The sequence below is a fragment of the Athene cunicularia genome (assembly GCF_003259725.1).
Source record: "Athene cunicularia isolate RWA chromosome 1 unlocalized genomic scaffold, athCun1 chr1_part1, whole genome shotgun sequence".
NCBI classification, from domain to species: domain Eukaryota; kingdom Metazoa; phylum Chordata; class Aves; order Strigiformes; family Strigidae; genus Athene; species Athene cunicularia.
The window spans coordinates 109,667,755-109,692,918 of NW_020799091.1; the positions used below are offsets into that span (position 1 = coordinate 109,667,755).

Below are 25,164 nucleotides of genomic sequence, written 5' to 3' on the forward strand. Positions count from 1 at the left end.
CCCCCCTTATTTAAAAAGTGTTTTCTCTTTGCTCTCAATTCCTAACAAGTAGTCTGGAAGAAAATAATCAAAGAATTGCCTTTTCACCTGTGCCAAGTGTCTTTCATTACTTTGATAGATTATCTGTATCCTTAACCCAACCACAGGAGAAAGTAAAATGAAAATATATATACACAGTAGATTAATGGAAGTTGGTAAATCAAGGAAGTATTATTGCTGTGTCTCAGTGTATATTATAAGTGACAACTCAAAACAGGTTTTGTAAGAAGGGGTAGTTGAGACTAACTACTTAATCAGAAAAAGCTACCTAATCAGAAAAAATGAAGAAAGAGTTACTGAAAACATGGCACAGTTGAATAGAAAATTCTTCTGTCAACTATGCTAGCAAAACCGACCAAAAGGGTATTTCTACAAATATCAATACTACGAAGATTCTCCTGGCTGATAGCATTGACAATTTGCAAGTTATTTTTAAAGTAGTAAGAATTAGCTCCTCTTTTGATATCATAACTACTGATGATGCAAGTGCTTGTTTTATTAATTTGTCCTAATTCACCCATTACAGAAATAACTACTGCATACAATAACCATAGCTAGCTACCTATGTTAGTATTCCTTCTCTAGTATTCAAGTGTTATTTCTACTAAACAGGCTTATGAGAAGTGGGCATATTCTAAGAAACATGAGATAATTAATCTGAATTCAGAACATTATTTAATTAGATGTAGTACTGTTTTATTCCAAAGATGATACTGGAAGGGAAAAAAAGAAAAAGTTTATTTATTATGACATACTAAAATCAGTCATGCCTACTCTTTAATTGATTAGAAACACATTTAAATGAACCAGTTATTTCATTTTTAACCCACACTTCCACTGTTATGCTGTACATGTGCATTAACCACATCTCTGCATTCCATCCTTCTGAAATCACATAAGAACTTTTGTTGTTCCATAGTCACTGAACTCAAATTGACCACATTTTCCTCATTTACGAGGCATCACTGCACTTGATTATCAGTTTTTCAGAAGTCATTTTGCTTGAGTACTAATTTTGCTTTTATTCAATTTTACTGGTAAAACTTAAGGAACTGACAGACTTTATAGGAACTTGAAGAGCCAGAATTCTAATAGCTACAAATAAAACTCCTGAGAAGCAAGAAGTATACATGTTTCTCAACATATTATGAGCACCAATGTAGAGCCATAAACAGATGGTGCTAATCTACCACTTCCTGCAAGACTATCAGGGATAAGCAATACCGGTCACTACAAAAAAAACATTCCAAGAGGACAAGCTTGGTGGAAAAAGGAAATCCAACTTTCCTAGGCAAAAAAACCCAACATTTTTCTCAGTTGATGTCCATAAAATAAACTCTTAAGCAATAGCCAAAACTAAGTAGAAAAGCTAACAAATCACTAAAGTTACATTTACACAGCCCAAATTTAGGATGAAAATACAAAGAAAACCAAAAAACAGGTGAAGATAACTTCTGCATTGGGTTTGCATGTGGCAGGGTTTTGGTAGCACTGGAGGGGCTACAGAGGTGGCTCCTGTTAGAAGCTTTTCAAAGCTCCTCCAGCTCTGTGCCAGATCCACCTCTGTGCCAACCCCAAGCCCATTAGCAATGGTGGCTGCACCTCTGCGACAACATATTTAAGAGGAACCTGCAGTAGAGGAGGAGGAGGAGGAGTTGTGAGCGAAATACCTCTGCAACACTGAGGTCAGCTGAAGGAAGGATAAGGGGGGGAGGGGGGGGAGATGCACCAGAATAGAGACACCCCCCCTGCTGCAGCCCATGGTGAGAGGGCGGGCTGTGCCCCTGCAGCCCATGAAGGTCACCAGCAGAGCAAATGCCCACCTGCAGCCCATGGAGGACCCCACACCAGAGCAGGTGGCTGCATCCCAAGAAGGCCGGGACTCAGAGAAGCCCCCGCTGGAGCAGTCTGTGGCTGGGAAGACTGCAGCCTGTAACAGTGACACACACTGGAGCAGTCTGTGAAGAGCTGCAGCCCCTGGGAAGGGTTTGTGTCAGAGAAGTTCACAGAGGACTGTCTCCTGTGAGAGGGACCCCACACTGGAGCAGAGGAAGAGTGTGAGAGTCCTCCCCTGAGGAGCAATAGAAACAATGGGTGAACTGACTGCAACCCCTATTCCCTGCACCACTGGCAGGAAAGAGGTGGAGAAAACAAGAACAAAGCTGAGTCCAGGAAGAAGGGAGGGGTTGGGGAAGATGTTTTTAAGATGTGGTTGTACTTCTCATTGTCCTACTCTGATTGGACAATTAAGTGGTGGTGTTCAAATTAAATTGGTGTTCCTTTTTTCCTTCCCCAATCGAGTCTGTCTTTTCCCTGTGACCGTAAGTGGTAAATCATCACTCCCTATCCTTGTCTTAATCCCTAAACCTTTTGTTGTATCTTCTCCCCATCCCTGATGGGGAAGGAGTGAAACATCAGCCGTGTGCTGTTCAGTTGCCATTTAGATTTAAAACACAACTTATCACCATCTACACTAAACATTTCTCTGTCTGAAACATAATACAGTAGCATTTTACTATCAAACTGTATAATCCATGGGCAACATAACACTTTTTTCTTTTGAGGGGACTAAGCCTCTTACAACAGCTAACCTACTGTATATTTTATATTTAGAATTCTGTACTAAGAAGTCATCTTCTTACTTTCCTATAGTTTTCAAGATTATTTACCCATTGGAAATTTTTAACACACGATTCTGAAAAACTCAGTCACATTTGTTTCCCCTCCTCTAGTAACAAATACATTCACAAAATATGTAAAAACTCAAAACCCCTGATGACCCTAAAAGCCAGAATCACATGACATTCAAAGTCAAATATCAGTACAAATACACGTAAATAAAAACCCTCAGACAAATAAGCAAGTGTCAGAAAGACAGAACAAAAACTTCCTTTAAAATTTCACATTATAAAGTCAATTTACTCTGAAAATGGACATGACATATAATTCATAAAAGCACAACTGTAAAACAAGAAAAAGTGACAAGCTTAACATAAGCTGCTCATCATCTGAATGTAAACATTAACTATGTGTTTTATTTGCATTTTCCATTATAGGGATTCTGGATGCATTTTCAACATTTCTGTCTGAAATGTTCAGCTCACTAAGTTTAGCATGTGAGACAACTGTAATTAGTGCAGTGGATTTCATAGATGACTACACCCAAGGTATTAAAAATATGTCCTGGCAACACAAGATTTAAGGCATCAACGCTGAAGTGATTCATTCTGAAGTAAGGACTTTCAGATCCTAATAAAAATCACCAGGAAAAAAAAAACCACAAAAAAACAAACAAAAAACGAAACTTATGGCTGCAATAAGAGCAAACATATAGCCAACAAGGGCTGACTTTGAAGGTATGTAAAAACTGGTATGCAAAGGTACATTCTAATCTCACAAGAGCATTAGTATCAAAGTGACAGTGTTCTATGTCTGTCCTACCAGAGTACAGGGGACTTATGAAATGGGGAGTAAGCTGTAGCATAAAATTAAGTATAGTGTTTACAGGTCTGATTTGATAATGTTTAAAACTCTCAAAAGCAGTTTATTACAGTTAAGGAGAAGCCATCACTCTGAGGGCAGTGTAGTGCCATACCAAAGAGGCAATAACACATAGTAGCAATGCAGAAGCTGAAATAGGTTTCATTTAATTTAATGGTGCTTTCAGGGCAGAACAAGTTAGTTTCAGTGGCCTCAATTTTCAGAGACATTGAAAATTTTTGAGACTCTTGAGTATTTCACTATTCTGCCTTTCCAAAATAGCACAGGTCTTCCATATCACCTACAGCACATCTGCCAACCCCTTCTGGATGTCTCAAGGGATTTAATGGAAAACCTGGCACTTAATATTCGGGCAACTTTTAAAGCTACTGTGACTCAGTGAAATTTGCTGACTTTTTATGAACAGCACCCACATATTTTTTTCTTAAATTATATATAACAATAAAAAGTCTGAAAGTCTTGCAAGTCTAAAAACTTTAAAAGTTTAGTCACAAATTCAAATTTAGATAAAACAAACCCATGTGTAAAATGGAGCTTTATGTGACTGTCCTGTTATGACAGATGAATCTGTGTGGTAACAAGCCACAAAACAACATGTTTAAAATTCATGTATTTCTGAATATCTCTTTTCTTTCTGTGTCTCTACCTTCACTTTATCTTCACATCATTTGGCTACCTCACCTTCCATTGTACACATGAATAGATCTTCAGAACACCATGGGAGAATAATCCAGGTGACAGTTACACACAAGATCAGACAATTTCTCTGCCCAGTGTCCACTCCTTTAGCTTTCAGTTCCTGCATCTAAAGCAGATTTTAATTCCATGTGTGAGCATTGTATTCAGTTATGAGGTGTTCCTGTAAATTGTCTGCCTCTGTTTCCACTGATGATGATACAGGGTCAAACAGTGGAAATAAGCCATGCTGTCTTGATAATTCCTTATTTTTCAGGTATTTCTTTTCATGTAAAACTAGCATCTGCTTCACTTTAAGAATGACTACTGGTATTTTTGCAGTTCAGGAACTTCATTATATAGTGGTTTATCATTTATACTGAAGTTGTGAAGAGAAAAATGAGGAGGCGATAACTAGATAACTGATGAATATATGCAAGCCAATAAACCGCTCTGAAACACTATATTATTATTTCATTACTTTAATAGCTTGAAAGCACTTGGAATGATTGTTGGTATATGTGGCTTTTAATACAACGATGAAATTAAATTGGCCATCAAACCAACAATAGCTACCGTAATGAGAGAGTGGACTAGCTTTAATATAAATATGGAAACGTCAGTGACTTGTTATTTATAAGGGCAATAAGCAATTATTTCAATATTTTACAATTTAGAGTATTTCATTAGCTTTATATTTATGCATTTCTGAGACAAGATTATCCAAGTGTAAAAGCCACAAGAACACAGGTGGAAACACCACCTCATTTCAGTAACATGCACCTCATTTGAAAGTAAGTTCAGTCCAATACCTAAGAGCATGACAGGATTAGGCATTAAAGACTCTTTAGGAAGTTTGTTAGATGCTGCAATAACATAACTATGTTGTTCTCCTACATGACATTTACTAGAAATTAAGCATTCAGATTTTCCCTTTTTCAGTCTAAGAGTGCATGGGGACAGAAAACAACTGCTTGTACACCAAGATGTTTTTTTGTCTAATATACACTGTAGACAAAGTTTTCATTTTTACTTTTTCAAAATAGAGTAACTCACAGAAAGCCCTACAAACTTACAAGAATATAAAAGAATCTGAACCAATTCAAGTTAATCTCTCAAAAACTGTATACTTAGAACATATTGCTGTTGTAAGGAAACCTGGTCTTTGATTTTTATTTCATAAATATAGTTTCGTTTCAAAGACAGTTACAGCATTCAAGTCCCTGATGCAATCTTGCTACAAGATCATATCTCTTTTTTCTTAAACTGTCCATCCTTTTCTTAACCCTCTCAAGTTGCTACAGAAACAGAGAAGTGAAGTTTTAATATCAGTTGAAAATACTTTTCCCTGCACACCTTAGCCATGTACTTTTCTTCTACAATGTGTATCCAATCCTGAGTTCAGCACCCAGGATAGAATACACAGTTCTGATGATCTTTTGCCAGTGGATGATGTAAATTGAGCCCACTTACAAAAGTAAATGAAATCATATCATCACCCCTGCATTCCCCATGCACACAGAGGAAACCACAGAGCAACTATTACTATTCTTTTGCTACAGCTCATACCCATTTGAGAGAAGCACTACTAAAGTCTAGAGGCAACATTTCTGTGTGTTTGTGTTTTAATACATGGGATCACAGTAGAATACTTTTCAGTAAGGTAATACAATCTGCTGCAGAACCCAGGACCAGAATTCAGAATTCCATGACTGACACAGCTTGCTTTAAATATTTAGATAAAAACAAGAATTTGGGATAGAACAGCATTATTAAGAGCTTTATTCTGGAATTGTCTCATTCAACCTAACATATTTTAGAGACCAGATAAAATATTTCCCTCCAATAGCCTTAGAAATAGAAGACAAGAAACAAAGAAGCAAACATAGCTCCTTCCTTAGTGCCTTAGTCGTCTTGTATAGCTTTGCCTAACAGGGCTCAGGAGAGGCAGCAAGGAAGAGAGGGTTTCCCTTCGCCAAGAGTACCTTCCCAAATGGACCCTCCCCCCAAATCAGTGGGGGAAGAAGCATGAAAAACAGGAGATCTTTCCAGAACTCACCTTCCACTGAAAAATTTTACTACAGTCTATCCCTATTGCTCTAAATAACCAAGAAATCAAGTATATTATCTGTCAAGGTCCTTGCAGTCAATGAAGTTATTTCCTAACAAGCAAATTGAGTATAAATTCTGAAAAGAAGCTTTGAAAAGAATGGACTATTGCTTCTGCCCGGCTGATTTCCCTCCTAAACTGCAAATCAGTTAACTGGGAAAAAAAAAAAATAGAACACTAGTCATGTTACACCAAGTCTTTCTTTCTCCAACTTTTTTTTCCCCTCATCAATTTAAGATTACTATCAAAATTAAGTCAGTTGAGGGAGAGCCGTCTGCCTTGGTTTTTTTCTTCCAAGCAATCTTCTGGCAAAGAAATCTGCTAAAGAGACAAGAGTTTAAATCAAGTATTAAAAAAATATATTCTTTTGCTATCAGACACATAGTAATACTTCTCAGGTGTTTCAGACGTTTAACAAAGTTTCGCAGAGGAATCTGTAATTCAGAAGCCAATGGGAGAGGGGTCAATTTACTGTGCGGATTATTTTTCTGTAAGTATATCATCACATTATCTATTAGGCTCTAAACTTATTAGGGATATTTTTGTTCAAAATTCCCCCTTCTTTCCCATTCCCTTCTCCCCCAGATAAATAAATCATTAAAAAAACATAAAATATTAAAGAAACAAAGGCCCATCTTCAGAGCCAACAAGTCATGCCTTGATTTTCCAAAAGAGGGAGATATAGCTCCATTTGTGAATTAAGCACTTCAATTGCAGTGAAGAACCCAAGAATATGTTTAACTGGTTTCCTAGATCAGATTAAAAACGAGAGCTTTTGCTCTTTTACATTTACATGCTTCTCTTGGAAAACTAAGAGAAATTAGTAAATAAAAACAAAAAATACAGAAGATACTGTATTATCTGTTTGAAGATAAAAAAATCAAAATATGGAGACAATAGCCTAGTATTTTTAAAATACCTCTGCAGAGTTAAAGATACCATATGAAAGAATCAAACTGTTAAAATCCAGGAAACCATAGGAGAGTTGTTAAAAATGAAAGCAATATCATGTGGAAGCATTCCCAACAGATTTTAACAGGCACAAGTGTAGAGACAATACGTCACTTAATCACCATTAACTATCCTAGAAGTAAATGGATTTCTACAGGAAGAAAAAATAAGCTTTGTAACTATTAACAACACAAAGGTGGTATTACTAGGTACTGAGGGACAACCAGCTTATTTTTAAAAAAGGAAAAACACCACATGCATCTATGCTGCAGGACAGTAGACATTTCTTTCAGTCTAGAATCCAGATTTTGAAAATGTTTTTCAAAGTCAAATTAATAAAATTCATAGGAAAACTCGAATCTCTAAAATACAGTTCAATAAACACTTCCCCCCCCCAACTTAACCAGAATCAAGTTACTATAACAATGACTTAGCTCAAGGACTATAAAAAATTGTACACATAATATAAATGCATTTGTATAGGTATGTATTACATAACTGAAGAGCAACCATAAAAATAAGTTACACTTATTGTGTGTAATGTGCTTTATTAGAGTTGTTTCAAGCCATGTTAAGTAGAAAAGAAGCTGCTGAAGTATGTAATAGGGGCACCCAAGCAGTAAGTATTTCTTTTCCTCAACTATGAAGTACCTGTATAAAGGAAAACTGCTGTATAATACACCTTGTGGTTGGGCATAACATGCTTACTTCTCAGTGATCCCATTCAGTAGTTTCAAACTGACAAAATGTCTTTTGGAGATGAGGCAGGTCATGCTTAACACCTCTGCTTCCAGTCACATACTCCCACAGTATCTTATAACTGGGGTAGCCTACAGGCCCAATTGGTCCTTCCGCTGTCCTCTCTCACCTCTTGCAGTTGTTTCCCTGTCTGACAACTCAAGTCCCTAACACCTTAGATAACACTATCCTTGGTGGATAATAAAAATGTGCAAAGAATTGTGATGTGTTCCCTCTGTTCTGAGGTCATCTGTCATGAATGAGCTCACCTGACCCTCTCTACACATTATTAGGTGCATTAATTTACTTGCTTTTTGATATTCTAAAGTAGCATAGCTTGAATACTTTATCATAATGCCTCAGAGAGCTCCTCAAACAGCTCTGGTGTTGGTTGTGTTGTTAGTACAGATTCCATCTGACATGTCTTAGGCATCGAAGGTGTGGAATAAAAGTCCATTAGAATACCAAAGTTTATCTTCCACTTTCTCCTTGACCTATAATCTTCCCAAAACATTATAGACAGCTGAAAATTAGGATGTATCAGTAAATCGTACTTAAGTGTCAGAAGCTTTACTTAATTAGTGGCCCTATCTTCAAAACAAAAAGAATTCCCTTAAAAACCACAGCCATGTTTATATATAGTTGATATGGACTCTCAGACTTTAAATTCTATTTCAAGGCCCCTTCTTTAAAATCCCTCTCCTTTTTCCACCAAAACCCCCACATTTTTTCCTTAACACCTAAACAATTGAAACAATGAGTCTTCTGTATGGTTAAACTAAAAGTAAAGTATTTTTAAATAGCAAAACCTCCTATCAAAAAAGTGCAATCCTGAAGTAATAGGAGAACTAGGCCTGTCAAAATAGACTACACAAGGATATTCTGTGCTCCCAGTCTGCAAAAAAGACTCCAAAGAGCAACAGTCCACCTCATTACAACTGTTCATCACTCTTACAACCTCTCCTTTGAGTCCACAAGTAGTTGAACGTTTTTTACCAAATCTGAACAGGCTAAGTCAAAAGACCATTTACCTCCCAATGTGGTGACAACTCTTCCTGCTAGTAAGCTTAATCTGTAACCCAGAGAAGTCTACAGTAACATGCTGAAGGGTCATGACTCAATCAAGCAATGAAACATAAAGGGTATTGCCACAGATTTAACTTTAACTTTACTTCCCATTCCGCACCACTGACATCCAGAAATGTACTTGCCAGATGACTTCAGTCCTAGTCTCTAAAGTTCAAAACACAAGGAATGCCATGTGTGCTCCTTCTGGCACACAGGTAATATACTACAGTGCTGGAGAACTCTTGCTTCATTCACTGTTCAACTTTGCAGACCTGATGATTTTATTTTTTTTTCCATCCTACACACCATTTAAGACATGAAATCTAAGTGAAATGGAACTTAATCAACTACAAGCAAGGATATTCTCCATCCCACCCCCCCCAGCTAGGATGAAAACAATTAGAGGCATTTATATTTGTACATGCAAGAAAACAGTGAACACTTCTTCAGGAACTTGCCCACTGAAGTCATGTTTCATACCTCTGCTATCTAGGGCTCCCTTTGTAAAAGCTGTTTGACTGCACGTAACCTATTTATATCTTTATGTTACAGAAAACCCATCACATCTTTAACACTTCTGTACCTAACATCCTAGCCACCAGCCTACTATCCCATTATTAAAAAGTTTCCTGGGTTTTCACATTCTCATTACAAACTCCTTCACGTTTTGACTGCACAGTGCTTGAAGCGCGTGAGACCTGAACTCAAAGCCAGTCTGATACTACGCTGCTGGACTTCCTGACCAGTAGGGTCAACTGCAACACCATCTACTTCATCAGTGACAGTAATTACACTTGATGAATTTTACTAACAGTGGCTCCCTGACACTGATTAACCTACCCGCTCACCATATTTGATTCCTTTTCAAGGCTTACAAGTGAAACAGAGCATAAATATCTATGACAAAGTATAGGATACAGTGGTAAAAACTGTAAGGATGAAGTTTTAATAATATTCTTTACAACTACCTTTTCTCCTCCCAGCACATCATGGGTACAAATGTACTTCTAAGTACTTTTAACCGTGATTAATCTGTAGTGTTCTGACTCAAAAGTAGTTCCTTTTTTTGCACCCTTTAATACTAAAAAGGGTTATATATTTGGAGTGGAAAATAGTAGTGACCTTGGAAAATATTTTGTACGAGCTTTTTAAAAAAAGTTGTGACTGTTCTTCATGTCAGCACCAATTTTGTATTGAACTTGGCACCTAGTACCTACTGTTCAGCAATCACTAAAACCGCTCGAACATGCAAGAGTCTGGAATACCAATAGAAGAACACTGTGTTAAGAAGTGCACAAGATACCAAATCTAATCACCTCACTACAAGACACTCCCTCAAAAAGCTATTAAGTTTACCATCTATGTCCTTATCAAAATCATCATATATTTAGAGTATATCATCAGTAAGTTCGCAGATGACACCAAGTTAAGCAGGAATGTTGATCTGCATGAAGATTGGAAGGCTCTACAAATAGACTTGGATAGACTGGATCGGTGGGACAACGTCAACATCATGAACTTCAACAAGGGCAAGTGCCAGGTCCTGCACTTGGGCCACAACAACCCCCTGCATGGCTACAGGCTTGGGGAGGAGTGGTTGGAGAGCTGTCTGGAAGGGAAGGATTTGCAGGTTCTCATTGACAAGCAGCTGAACATGAGCCGGCAGTGTGCCCAAGTGGTCAAGAAAGCCAACAGCATCCTGGCTTGTACTAGAAATAGTGTGACCAGCAGAAGTAGGGAGGAGATAGTCCCCCTGTACTCTGCCCTGGTGAGGCCACACCTTGAGTATTGTGTCCAGTTTTGGGCACCTCAATACAAGAGAGATATCGAGGTGCTGGAGCGAGTGCAGAGGAGGACAACAAAGCTGGTGAAGGGCCTGGAGAACAAATCCTGTGAAGAGAGATTGAAGGAGCTGGACTGTTCAGTTTCAGGAAGAGAAGGCTGAGGGGAGACCTCATCACTCTCTACAGCTACCTGAAAGAACAATGTAGAGAGGTTGGTGCTGGTCTATTCTCACAGGTGATTAGTGACAGAACAAGAGGGAATGGCTTTAAACTCCATCAGGAGAGGTTTAGACTGGACATTAGGAAAAAATATTTTCCTAAAGAAAGAGAGGTGAGACAGTAAAATAGGCTGCCCAGGGAGGTGGTGGAGTCTCCATCCCTGGATGTGTTTAAGGATCATTTAGATGAGATGCTGGGGGATATGGTATAGGGGAGAACTTTGTAGAGTAGGGCTGGTGGTTGGACTCAATGATCCCAAGGGTCTTTTCCAACCTGAATGATTCTTTGATTTTATATTTTTATATATATATAAAAATATATGTGTGTATATACATATATATATATACACACACATATATATATATGTGAAGGATAGGACATAGATTCAGCAAATAATGGAATGCAGTTTTAAAAAAGTTTCTACCATTTTCTGAGGTGACCTTTCCAGGTAAAACTTGTTATTTGTTCCCTGAGCTGTATATGATTAGTTCTGTCAGCATACACAGAGAAATTATGAAGGCTCTATGGTGCTCAGAAATGACATTAAAACCCAAAGCTGACTGTAAAACAGGGTGGTTTGGGTTTTGTTTTTTTTTTTTTTACTTTTATCATCTATACTCAAATTACATAAAAGTTAGAGAAAACTACCCATTTGTAGTTAACTCATATGGCTTCAAAAATGTAATAAGAAACCAAACTTAATCACTGATATTTTACATACAACTGCCTAATTTTTACCTTGCTCTTGGTAAAAGCTGCATTACGGAGGCATGTCAGCCATCCTGACTCTTACCTTCATGACAAGAGAAGTAAGCCAGAATCACTTACATTAAACTAGATTTCATGAACATACAAGTGATATTGTCAGATGAAGTGTCAGATAAATTTATTACTATATATAAAGTTCTTGTTCTGTCAAATCATTTTAGAAGTCACAGATCTACTGTCATTAGAAGAGGTTGAACAACCACTACTATTTCAGTATACCCTCTCCAGCTCATGGAAGAAAACTTAGTGGTTCTGCTACACAGATCTCCTATCCAGTGTTCCATGGCAGCAGGTAGCTCAATCATAACTGCCAGTAATTTGGAAGTACTGATCTTACAATCTTTCCTTATTTAGCTGTGTGAAAATACTTTAGGACTTGATAATTAGCCATGAATTTGGGAATTGTTTTCATCTAGGTTTTAATTCTTACTGGCTTCTATTTTCCAATTTTTCTTGCACTTTGTGTTGTTCATGGTCATTCTTATAAACAATATTAAACAAGTTCTCTACTGCAGATACCAAGTACTCAATTTTTACTGATACTGTTCCCACCCCTAAACTCCACTGGCACTACTTAAAAATTATCATCTCAGAGACCACTGTGAAAACTTAGTTTACAGGTATTTTTAAGCAGTTGTAAAACTCACTCATAAAAAAAACCAGTAAAAGAACCAAGTGGAACACTGATTAAACTCCTGCATGCATATGACAACACATGACAAGACTTGCTAAGGAAGCCTATTCATGTTAATTTTTCTAAAATCTTGTTGTATACTGTGAAAATGTAATTATAAATAATCTGGCAATGAAGGAAGGATGTCATTTTCAACAAAGAAAGAAGATAAACATACTTGCTCCCTCAACTGCCATCAATGTTAAAATGACAAACATGCTAATGTTTAAAGAAACTGGTTGTCCCAGACCATCTTTCAAATTATCCCCATTAATCTGAAGAAACAGGGGTGAAGAGCCTTAGTTTAATAAAGTACATAGTTTGGTTTCATTTTTTAATCTGTGCTGTTTGACATCTGTCAGAAGCTTTTTTAAAAAAAACAAAACAAAACAAACCACACAACCATGGCATTAACTATGTTTGTTTACTTAACACACTAAGCTTCCCACTGATCTATGGGAGAAAAAAGTGCCCTTTTCTAGCAGGTAACCTTATTTTGTAGATGGATGTCTTAATCCACAAGGGAGTCATGTCAATTTATAAGCACCCATCCCTCCATACAGAAGTATATCAGATCTATAGCAGGTTTAATCACCTTCTCCAATGTTTATATTTGCTTATGAGAAGACTGCTTGAAGAGCTACAGTAGACAGTCTACTATTGAAAACATGCAAATGTTTGACCTCTGCTCCTCATTTATTTTCCTACAAAAATACTGTGACCTGATCTAAATTAGTGTCACTAGCTACACTCCATACATTTCCCATTCTGGCTTAGAAATTACTTATTTAAAAGGAATGACCTTGCCACCATTTCAGAACTTGGCATTTGCCTGTGTAGAACTACAGATGAAAATGGTGTAAACAGAAGCTAAAGATAAGGATCTTCCAAAGAAGGCTTTTTTCCCCTAGCAGATTAATCAACTCACTGCATAAATATCTGGACTATTTTAACTTAAATATTTAATAACAACATTGATAAAAGCAACTTTAAAACCTGAAATTCCCTTATGCTCCTTTAGTAAAGCAATAGAGGGAATAAATACATTCACTGCTAAAGAAGCAGTTTTTGTTGCCTAGTCTTGTGCAGACAACAGTGCCTGTGTATTTAAATGTTAACTCTTCAATCTGCATAGTAATTTCCACCCACAGAAAATCCAATATTTTCAGCTTCTACATGAACAAAGAACTGCAAATCTATTCTCTACCACACAAATCCTTGTGTTCCCAAAAATACATTTATGAACAATCATAATCTAACACAACCATGTAGTTTGAAGAAAACTTAAAGAGCAGCATTTTTCTGACCCCATTAGTGGAAAGAGAGGATAAAAAGATCAGCCGTAGTATGAGGCCAATGTACATGCCTAACATGAGGAAGATCCCAACCTCATTACAACTTTTGTGACAGATATACCATTTTAGAACTACCTTAACTGGAGACTTTTTTCTGTATTAGTTATATCATCTAAGTACATTGAAAGTTACACATTGTTATTTGTTAGATTCAGCTGTGTAAGCACCACAGAACAAAACCAAAGATTATCAGCAACATTACAGATGAGGCTGGAAGCAGTTCCATATGGATGAAGTCATCAGTTATGATTAAGTACACTTGTGAATCAAGTTTCTAACAATTTACACTATTTTTTAAGACAAGAATATACATAATCAAAAGCAAATTCATCTCACAGGAAGACAGAACAGTCCAGCTTCACAAGCCTGTCTGGCAATCACATATTTGGAGTATCAGAACAACATCTTTGTTTAAAACTGACCATGTAGAAGCAACCAAGTGGCAGGGTAAAGAAAACAATGTAATTTTATAAAAGAAGAGGAAAACAATCTCACATTCCACTCACTAGCAAGAGACTCATGGCTTTTCAGAAGACTCAGAGCAACTACAGAATTACAGTAAATCATCTTAATAGTACATCAGTACCAAGAATAATCAATAGTCAAAAATACTGTATACTAAAATTATTCACCACAGTCTTTGCTTTAATCGAGTTTACATTTCAAAGAAAATGGTGAATGGAAAGAGAGAAAGCACTATAAAGGCCTGTACTTCAGAAATAGAAGATATGATTATATATAAACATACAAAAAATCTTACATTTTTCCAAACATATTTAAGAATATTTCCTGCTATTGTGTCAATTATCAACACCCCTCATCATTCACACCTCTTACCTCTACACTAAGCATAGAATATTCTACAGTAGGTGAGCTCAATAGCTTTGCAGATACAGCATAAAAGGTAAATTCGGCAACAATTTAAAAAATCTAACCTAATTAGGTCTCAAAACCTTGGAAAATATTAAGTAACCATTCTGCAATCTCATACACTACTGCATAATCACTGTATTTGAGTTGCAGACAACTGTTTTCTTCCCTGCGCCATAAAATAGAAACAGCTTTCTCATCCTTGAATGATTACTCCTAAATTTCAATTTATCCATATTTATTACTAGGATGATTTCATAGACTATAACAAAAAAGCATGGAAATAAGCACACACATCAAGTAAGCATTTCCAGAGCATTTTTATGCGTATTTTTGTTTCAGCAGATTTCTTGTTTACCTAAGCTGATTTTCAGCAGAAAAATAAGGATTTCTTCGTATGTTAGTTTTATTGACAGGAGACCTGGAAATATAGTACTATTATACAAATGCTCCCACATTCTTAATTTTTCTAGTCTATAGATGATTTCAGTACATTTCTTTCCTTAACTACTTATTACCTTCCCCTGTTAGCATCCACTGTGTCTGAAACTCAAGCTCCGACGGCAACAATTCAAATTCTCAGAAGTACATCTTTGACTGAAATCAGTATTCATCTAAAAATAATTAAATCTCCTAATAGATAGTGGTCATTATGTATACCTGCACTAAACAAAACAACTGTAGCAGTTGACAGTGGAAAGAAAAGTTCCATTAAATTCTGGAAGATAGGACTTTATGCTCATGGATACTCAGATAATACAACTAATAAAACACAACTAAGATGTCCCTGCATCTGTATTTAGTTTAACTTATTTAAGCCTACTGCTCAATACCCTTAAATCCTAAAGAACAGGCAGAAGTTTTTAAAAGTTGCATGTATCATTAAAGCAACACAAAATAAACACCTGAAAATCCATTGTTAAAAGGATCACAGAAGTTACCAAGGTATTGAGATTTGAATAGGATCTTAATCTTGGTTAGTTATATCAAATACAGAAAGACTTTATCTGTACCTTACTTAATTCTCACTTTTTTCTCACTTTTCAAATTAGCAATACATAAATACTGTTTTCATCTTGTAACATGCTACAATATATTATACCCACATTTCAGCCACATATGCCTGTTCCTAAGCATCAGTTAGATGTTAATGTTTCACTCACTGATGTCACCTAGCACAAGTAGATAAACCGATTCTGCTTCTTAGAAAATTTAAAGAAGATCGAGTCATTTAAAAGAAAACAAAAAAAGACATTTGAGTAAGAAGAGCCACAGGAATTGGTCAGAGTAAGTCTAGAACCAACACCTTCAGCTTTGATCCATGAGGCACAGGAGGATAACCATCTTGTCCAGGTGGAATGAACAACTCCCACTTCCCATATTCCATCTTCTTATACGGATGAGAAAATGGATTCCAGCCATCTGCAATATAAGAGATAATACTAAGTGTATTCATCTTAAAATGTGTCCAACTGCTATTCAAAAGTATAACTGTGTCAGGTCTTTTTCAGAATAAACTTCAGTGACAGAAGACCAATAGTTTTATATCTGACACTGCTATACACATTCGAAAGAGGTTCAATTAAACATGTAAGATTTTCACTAGGAAACCATATTCCAATTCTAATTTGACAACGATTAATTCGATGAAACACTCTCCTCCCAAAAAAAGACAGTACTGATTTTAACACCACAAAATCATGGTGCTATGAATAGTAAAGTAATGCTTAATGTAGCTTTAAAACCAAAAAGCTCACATACTAAACAAACCAGTAGAACTATATTATAACACTATGGGAAAAAAACCCAACGCTTAGCAGATGTTGATTACGGAGAAAGGAAGCAGGCAATATGTAACCAAAACCAGATTCCATAAATTGAATGCTCAAACCAGGTTTGGACACAACATGATGCTCACTGCCTCTAATTTGACAAGCTGATGTCCTGTTAATAACACCTGCAAAGTCTATAAAACAGGCAAAGTAAAGGGGAAACCGCAGACAAACTTGGTAGCAATGGGTAGGAAACAACCCAGTACCAGACAACACCACCACAGCCAGGAAATTTGGTCTGAAATGCCACAGTTTTAAGTCTTGAAGATCTTTTTTCATTAAAGAAGTTCACTGAACCAAGCTTAATTTCCATAACTCAAGATTCTTTGTGCTCTTTGAATTCATTGAGCACTCACTGGAGACATGAAAGTCTCCGGTTGGTCATTATGACATGCCTAACTGAACAGCTGTCTACCAAGGTGGTCTTCTGTGCTTGTATGCATGTTCAAGGTTAGCTCTCATGAATGAGACTGAACATAAAGCTTCTGAACTGACAGACTTAGGCAATGTGAACGTTTCTAAGCTAGAAGTGGCATGCCAAGTCTGAAAATTATTTCCTTTTTTTCAGCCTTGAAACATGTCCATCTCAGTTCAAGGCAGAGACCCCTAAGCTAACAAGAAACCAGCCAACACAGAATATTGAACTGCAAGACATTAAAGCAATACGTGTTAACCTTCCTTCATGCTAATCTGTTTGCATGCCATGTTCTGTTGTAAGACGACCCTCACACCTTGATGAAAGAATAAGCAGCCTTCAGTGACCTTCTATTTACAGAAGATACAGTGCATGAACTTAAGAAGGTACTCTACAAGAGCTATCAAACTGTTCAGCCCCTAAACTGTAGCTCCATGACTAGTTTAAGTTAGTACAATATTGCTTTTTAACATGGTAGTCAGGGCTAAAAGCAATTCAGAAAAAAACAGACATGCCACTGGAGCAAGATCATCACTTTTGGCACCGTGGAAATCATAACAGGGGAGATAGAGAAGTGAAGTTATATTCATCAACATACGTATTTTCCTAATAAAACAGTAATCAAAAATATCTGTTGTGCAACAAAAAGATAAATTTTCTATAACAATATATAGATATCTTGAGTTTCAGAGAAAGACTAGGTTGTTTAAGTTGCAAATTGCTCTTACACAGCTGTTTAAACCTGAGAACTAGCAGTCTTTAAGGAACAAAACTGAAAGGCACAAATCAAACAGCCTAGACAATGTGACAAAAATAACTTTGCAAGACAGATATTCTAGTATCTGTTCATTTTACAGTAGAGAGCAATGTCAAAACCAATGAAGAGATTATCATCATAAAGTATTTCCCACTCTCAAAACCAGAAATACAATTAACTCAGTACTCTATTTAAATGATCGTTTTTATCATGAATAAGGTGTTTGGATAGTGTAGACAGAAAATACACATAAGCAGAATGAAAATATTTACTAAGCTATGGTTTGATTAATAGCAGAAGAGCTTGTATATCAGTAAGACTTAGATGGATCTTCCCCCTTGGTTTTACCCTGAAGTTTCAATCAAAAATAATAACAAACATTATTAACATCTACTAAGAACAACAAACAAACAAACAACACCTTAACAATAAAGCAGTTCTCCTTAAAAGAAAGTCAAAACTGTAAACACTATGTGTTTATACACTATAATACATAATTTATTTTAGGGAATAGTAAGAAGATGTAGTATACATCACTAGGACTTTTTTTCAGGACCTAAAAGAAATCAATTTTCTTTTAAAGTGCAAACACTGTCTGAAATAAGCAATTCATGCAAAAATGGGAAAACAAGATGAAAAAATAACAAACATCTTAAGGAGCTTCAGGAAGACTGCTTTAAGGAACTTGTTCAGATTTATGACAGTCAAGACCTCCTTATGGTAATTACTACCAACTCTTTCAACCTTCTTTCCCCCCCAGATATCTGATCATCTTCATTGCTTTTCATGAAACTCTTTCCAGTTGACCGGTATCTCTTGATTACAATGCATGAACTGAACCAAATATGCCAGGTGATGACTTAATACTGAGCAAAATAAAAAGTTACAGCAAAACTCTTAGGCCCAGTCTCTATAAAACTCACTTGGGGAGACTCCATGGAGCTTATTACATGCACGAAACCCACTGAATTCTGACACTGTTCCAAAAAAGTTCTCATGACTTCTGCTAAAACCACCTGTCTTCCTTTAGAAGGGGGGAATGATTGCACCTACCCATTTAAGCATCTCTGCTCTCCACAAGCAGCTTTAACAATTCTGCTTACACTTTCCCCTCCACCTGTGAGCAATACCAGATGCTCTTGTTAATCCTTCCTCTTCTCAGTCACGGTCCTCCATTATTGAGTGTCTATGGTTCATGACTTAAGAATAAATGCAAAGCAATGCCCATCTGTCCCAGATGGTCCTACTTAAAAACATTGTTTATAACCTACCCCTAGAAAGAAACTCCTTTAGGAAGGTTATAACAGAAAATATTGCTTTGTATTAAGGCAAGAAGCATAAAAATGTAAAAGACCCTGAAAATTGAAGGCTTTCTTCAAAGAGGAAGTGGCTCTGGCTTCTCTCACGTTATGCTGTTTAGTTTTCAAATTTTTCAGGACAACATAGCCAAATATGCCTTGGTGAGGGTGCGGGGAGGCACCAAAACCCAAATAGCAGACTATTCAGAAGCTGAAAATATAAAGACAAAAGAAATATCTTAGTTTGAAAACAAGTACTTCAAAGACTGACAATAGCTACAAATAGAAAAGTTCAAATAATCAGCCTGAACAGGTTTTAGGAAAAATAATGGAAAAACTATGAGCCATAAAGCCAAGAACTTCTATACAGAAGTTTAGGCCCCAGATAAGTCTTATTCCAACATGTGAGATACCTTGAATGGTCTTCTACTTTTAGTTTCTCTCATGTTTGAGATTAGATCTTCCAAAACCAGCCAATTATTTAAACATTACATCCTACCTCAGCAACATGAAGCACAAGGGAACTTCAGAACTGCACCCTTTGCATGCTAAAGAATCATGAACTGAGTTTTAATCTAAACCTGAATTCAAAACTATAATGGCTTGGATTCTACCATTTGTCATTAAAACTCAATTTAAACACAATACTTCCAGCTCAATCATAAATTGACTTATTCAATTCTCTAGTTTTGTTTTCACATTGACAAGTATATAGCCATACAGCTCAGACTCACAGCTTAATTTTGGAGTTTTAATCAGACATTAACACTCCTCTTGCTTCTTATAGGGGAAAGGAGTACTTCTTGCAAATTGACCAAATCATTCATTTGTTCCAATGTAAGAGCTGATACATCAGTGCAATGTTGTAACTATTTTTTTCAAAAGTGAAAAAATTTCATAAATTGAGGTTGAATTCTCAAGTGCAATAACTCATCTCTTAGAGCAACTGTATTTCTACATTCCACATATTTCTGAACAACTGAAGGATACTCAAAGAGAATACAGAGTCCAGCAATCATTCACACAGCTTCCTTGAGGAAAAGCTATAAGACAAATAGCAGTTCAGAGAAAGAAATGGGCATGAAAATCCCACTATCCCACAAGATACCTTTACACTATTTGCTTGGAATATGAAATCAGATCAGAAATGGATATGTTCTCTAAGGACACTATACTGTTCTACACAGTGGCCAATTAGGTCTTGTTCCATCTACGTTGCCTGATTTCCAACAGCTCAATAGCAGGGCCATTAACATAATCTGCTTAAAAAGTGGTTAAATAGCTCAAATACTGACATAAAACCAAATGTCATTACTTCTCAGATAAGATGTCTCCCCTGGATATTAACAGCAGCTTATATTTCAGTATAGTGCCGTCAGTTGTCTGCAGCCACAGAAATACAGCACTACTTGACTTCACTCATGAAATCTAGGTATTTTTCTCTAAAAAGCTTTGGAAAAAGTAGTAAGAAGTTCAGTATCATAACATAGTAGATTCTAGACACCATTTCAGTAAAAGTTCAAGTCAAGTCTGGGGGCAGAAAAAAAAGTAAATTTCCAGTCAGCTGTCAGATATCCAAATTATGAGGGCTGGTGGTTTAAATTCCCCTTTCTTCACTCTGAATGAAGCCTGTCAGGGATTAAATAATAAACAAACCTCCCCCCAAAACCAACCAGCACACCCTCCCTCTACCTTCAGCCCCAGCAGAAGACTCCCCCACTAGTACAAGAAAAAGGAAGTAGAAAGCAAGCCAAACCAACTTTCCAGAGTGATCAACATTTTAGATCTAGTGTTAGCTGGGAGGGAGGGAGGGAGGGAAGGGAATGCAGAGAAAAGTAAAAAGGGAACTAAAGTTCACAACACAAGTATGACAATGTATTATATCAAATACTTACTTCCAAATTGGCACATATTTCTTCTTTCAAGCTTCTGAAAGACAGTAACTTCTTTTCAAAATTAAAATACTGTTTGCAGATCATGTACTGAGTCTCTGCGTAGCCAAATACAATTTTGAGTGTTCTAAGTCCCAAACAAATTCTGTGGGTTACCCTCAAAACTTGCGGTTCAGACTTATTTTGAAACAGTCAATTGTAAAGCAGCAATACTTTGCCAGTAGTCACAAGTTCCTCAGCAACACGGCATGCAAACAAAATATTCACTGTGTTATCACTGAGTTTTTAAGGTAGCTATACTGCCTCTAGTATCAGAAATTCAGCTAATTGCCTCAAACACTTGATATACTGAGATGCTAAATACTAATTGACAAATCTTCATGTTTTTGGATGTTCATTTAACACTTTTCAGATAGAGTAAAGCATTGTATCAGAACACCAACAGAAATAATACCTTTTTCTCTCCAATTATGGAGTTTTAAAGAGACAAAAAGAACTCTGAATGTATTGGGATTTTCTTGAATTTATGTTTTTCACTCTCCAAATAGAGATGTGTGTGCTATTACTCAGTTCTAGTTTTCTTCCAGAATGCCCAGTGATACTAAGATTTATTCTACAGATAGAAGCTATCTTGTTCATCACACGTCTCAATGAGGTACAAAACCACTATACTTTGGGCCAGAGTACCTTAATATCAAAACATTTATTGTGTGCTATAAAGCACAGAAATAATTCACAAAAAACTACATTTGTAGGACAGGCTTCACATGTATATCATTACAGAAATAAATTATTCATAGTTATCTTCAGCACAGTTCATAATAAAGTTATCATCAACTATCAGCTTAATTATAAATTCTGAAAGGAGTTTGAGTTCCCTGTAACACTGATCTTGCCATTATAATTTCTATTAGTTTTTGATCCTCAAAAACTGAAATAGCAGGATCTAATATTCTGTGTGATTTTTTCTGTCTTTCCATCAAACATTTAAGAGATTTACAGACAATACCATAGTATTAACTAAAACACTGAGAAAACACTGCTGTCCATCTCCTTAGGAGAGAACTAAAAAAACTAAGCATGAATTTACCGTCAGTTTAAAACTTAAAGAGCTGCTGTCATTTAAGTTCCATGTTCATTTCTTTGTATAAGACTTCCAGCTTCACCCCACATGGTTCAATTACAATTCTCTTTTTATAAAGTTCTATAAAAAAATCTTATTAAAAGCAATCTCGATATTCAATTTAAATACAATACGATCATAAGTTTAGTTTGAGACTTTAACCTGCTTGAAAACTTAAGGAAAGGTTAAAGGGATTCAGTTTTAATTAAACATATCTGTAGCAACCTGAATCTAAGTCTCAGGGTTTTGCAACCCAATTTCTCATCAGAATATTATTAAAGCTCACCTGAATTGAATGACAATCTTATATTCCTCTAGGCTTTCCAAGTACATTATCTTCCCCTCTGGGAATGAATACTTTACTATGACTGATGAAGATGATATATAGGACAAATGCAGTTTTTCCACATGAAAGTGAATTTCTTCCTACCCTTTGAGTTCTTACTGTCATATTTCATTGGCATCTAGATACAACTACTCTAAGACATTAGTCCTAAATTTTTGCTTCATATGATGTATTACATGAAATATTTTTAATTAATTAGAGTTTAGAAAACCATCCCAGTCTTTAGCTACTGCAGTCTGGTTTATGTATTTCTTCGCCAACGTGCAAGACAATTTACAAATTATACCCTCTTTCCAAAAAATTAGATAATTTTATTAAAAGTCTGCTTTTAAAATGGCTACCTATTAAAATACATATTTAAAACAAATGTCATCTAGTCTTCAACTGTGTTGACAATTTAACTCAAATACTGTTATACCCATAACATCACATTAAAACCTTGAGCAATGGGAGGGATTGCAGCAAGTAAAGGAGGAATAAGGAAGAGAATTTTCTGTGTGTTTATAAATATGAAGTTGAGATATTAAAATAGCTTCATCTGTCTTGCAGTCAGTATTGATAGCTGAAATCACTATTATCTAGCAGTAGATGAACTATACTAGTGATTCATTATTCACTTTTGAGTCAGAGGACATATCTGATTTTCATATTAAAATTCAAGTACTACACTAACCTATTTTATCAATGTCTATTGCAATAAAAAGTCAATGAGTATTCTAAGGAATGCTACTCTATCATTCACTAGGCTAACCATGTGAGAAAGGATCATGGCTGAAAACAGTACTGCACCAACTTTTCTGTTTAATCTTCTACATCAAAAACAAAGGCTTTTTAAAAAAAAATATATCATTGCCTGTAGACTCAAATTATCACATTGAATAGTGCACAGACCCTCCTATTGAGTTCTTAAAGAAAATAATTTCTGACAACTGAAATAGAAGCATTTTATGACTGGAAACTGAAGCATAACTTCAATATTTAAACACTTGTTTATTCCATTTATAAGTGTATTGAACTTGAGACTATGGAAAACAGTAGTAAACAGATTGCTATGAAGCACTGAAAAACAATAGATCTGAAAAACACTACAAGGGTAGTCCATTTATTTCTTTATTACTGCACACTTTTTACAGAAGCTTAACCACAGTACTTCAGAAAGCATCACCAGATGCTAAACTAATGCCATATGTAATGAGTCTTATCATTCTAAAGTTATGTAAGCACATACAATTTAAGTTCATGACCTCCCCAAATAATTTTCTTAAACAAGGGTAAGAAAGAAAGAAAACTCAGCATTTAACTTTTTGTTTAAGCAGAAGTAGTAAGCTACCTCAAATTGTGAATTCATATGTTTGTAATATACACACACACTGAACATTCACTGGATCAGTATTTATTAAAAACAAAAGTTGGATAAATAACACTGCATACTTCTGAAATGCAGTCAAAAAACCAAAATAATTTCATAAAGTCCCAGTTCAGTAAGAACCAGCAATCAGATTCCTAGTATCTGGATGGACTAACACCTAACCTTGAAGAAGGGATAGAAGTGAAAGGGAAAAACAGAACAAAACCCCACAAAACCCCAAGGAGAGTGGAATTAGGACTGCAGGATTTAAGAAGGAAAAATGCATGTCACTCCCATTTAAGAACTTGCAGAATATAGTTTGCGTGTAGCTAGCCTTCTGAGTAAGGAGGAAATTTATATTTTTGTCTCAAGTTCAGAAAGAGTGATTCACCCTCCTGGTTCTCAGAGTAAGCAATGCAATTCTCCTACTTACAATTCTGCCACCTTCCTGTTCTGCTAACATCCTTCCTTCTCCTCCCCTCAAAACAGAACACCACCTACTCTTTCGTAAGAGGTTAGTTTTATTTTAGGTTACCATTTTCTACCAGGACTTTTGTCTACACTCTCATGATGAGTGGGAATTCTGAAGAGCCTTGGTCCTTGGACAACACTGTCAGATCAGTAAAAGAAGATAAAGCAAGATGCTCCACTGTTACTTCTCCTTCTCTGTATACACTTTTATAGAAGCCTAACTGTAGAGCTTTAGGAAGAACCTCAGGTAGCTTAGATACAGCTTAAAGTTGCAGTGTAATCAAGCTACATCCTTTACACAAGTCATTGCCTTATATTAAAAGAGAAAGATATGCGTAATAATGACAGTACAATAGAAACATGTACATTGTTAGGCTACTGCAATGTAGAGAAAAATATTAATGTAAATCATAACATACATTTTTACTCCCAGAATTTCATCACTGCTACAAAACTGTCCTTAAGTGAAAAGGATATTGATCTAAAATACAGTGCAGGAGAGAAGAAATAATCCTAAAAATACTTACTGAAGTCACCTGCAAGAAACACTGCTTCTGCTCCTGGTGCCCACTCTTTGCAATATATTCCACCATCCACAAATTGGTTAACTCCGAAGGTTTTGTAACTTTTTGAAAATTTATCAAGGCCTCCTTCATTTTCCTCAATGTTCTTCAAGCGGTTATAAAACAGAGAATACCTTTCAAAGAAAATAGATATAATTTTTTAGAAAGTTTACTAAGTGCCTTTCTTACATTAGCAAGTGTAAGAACAAAAAACCCCCAAACCACTGAGACATGCTGTCATACTATGTCCTAAGACTGAAATATTGGATTCACTGTCCTATACAGAAATAGAAAAAAATCAAATACAAACCATATACTTTTTTCATGGTTGTTACACAGTGCAAAGTTGCAATCTTCATGTTTGTCTG

At 36.0% G+C, this 25,164-nt stretch overlaps 1 protein-coding gene across 1 annotated transcript in view; it reads right to left on the minus strand.

Annotated features, from left to right (window-relative positions):
- GBE1 (1,4-alpha-glucan branching enzyme 1) overlaps window positions 1-24,926 on the minus strand; it is a 128,533-nt gene extending 103,607 nt beyond the window's left edge. The window contains exons 1-2 of the mRNA XM_026843662.1: window positions 24,761-24,926; window positions 16,058-16,173 (exon numbers count right to left, since the gene is read on the minus strand). Coding sequence (XP_026699463.1) covers window positions 16,058-16,138 — 81 coding nt within the window. The 5' untranslated portion in view covers window positions 16,139-16,173; window positions 24,761-24,926. The remainder of the gene's footprint in view (window positions 1-16,057; window positions 16,174-24,760) is intronic.
- Window positions 24,927-25,164: the final 238 nt, after the last annotated feature.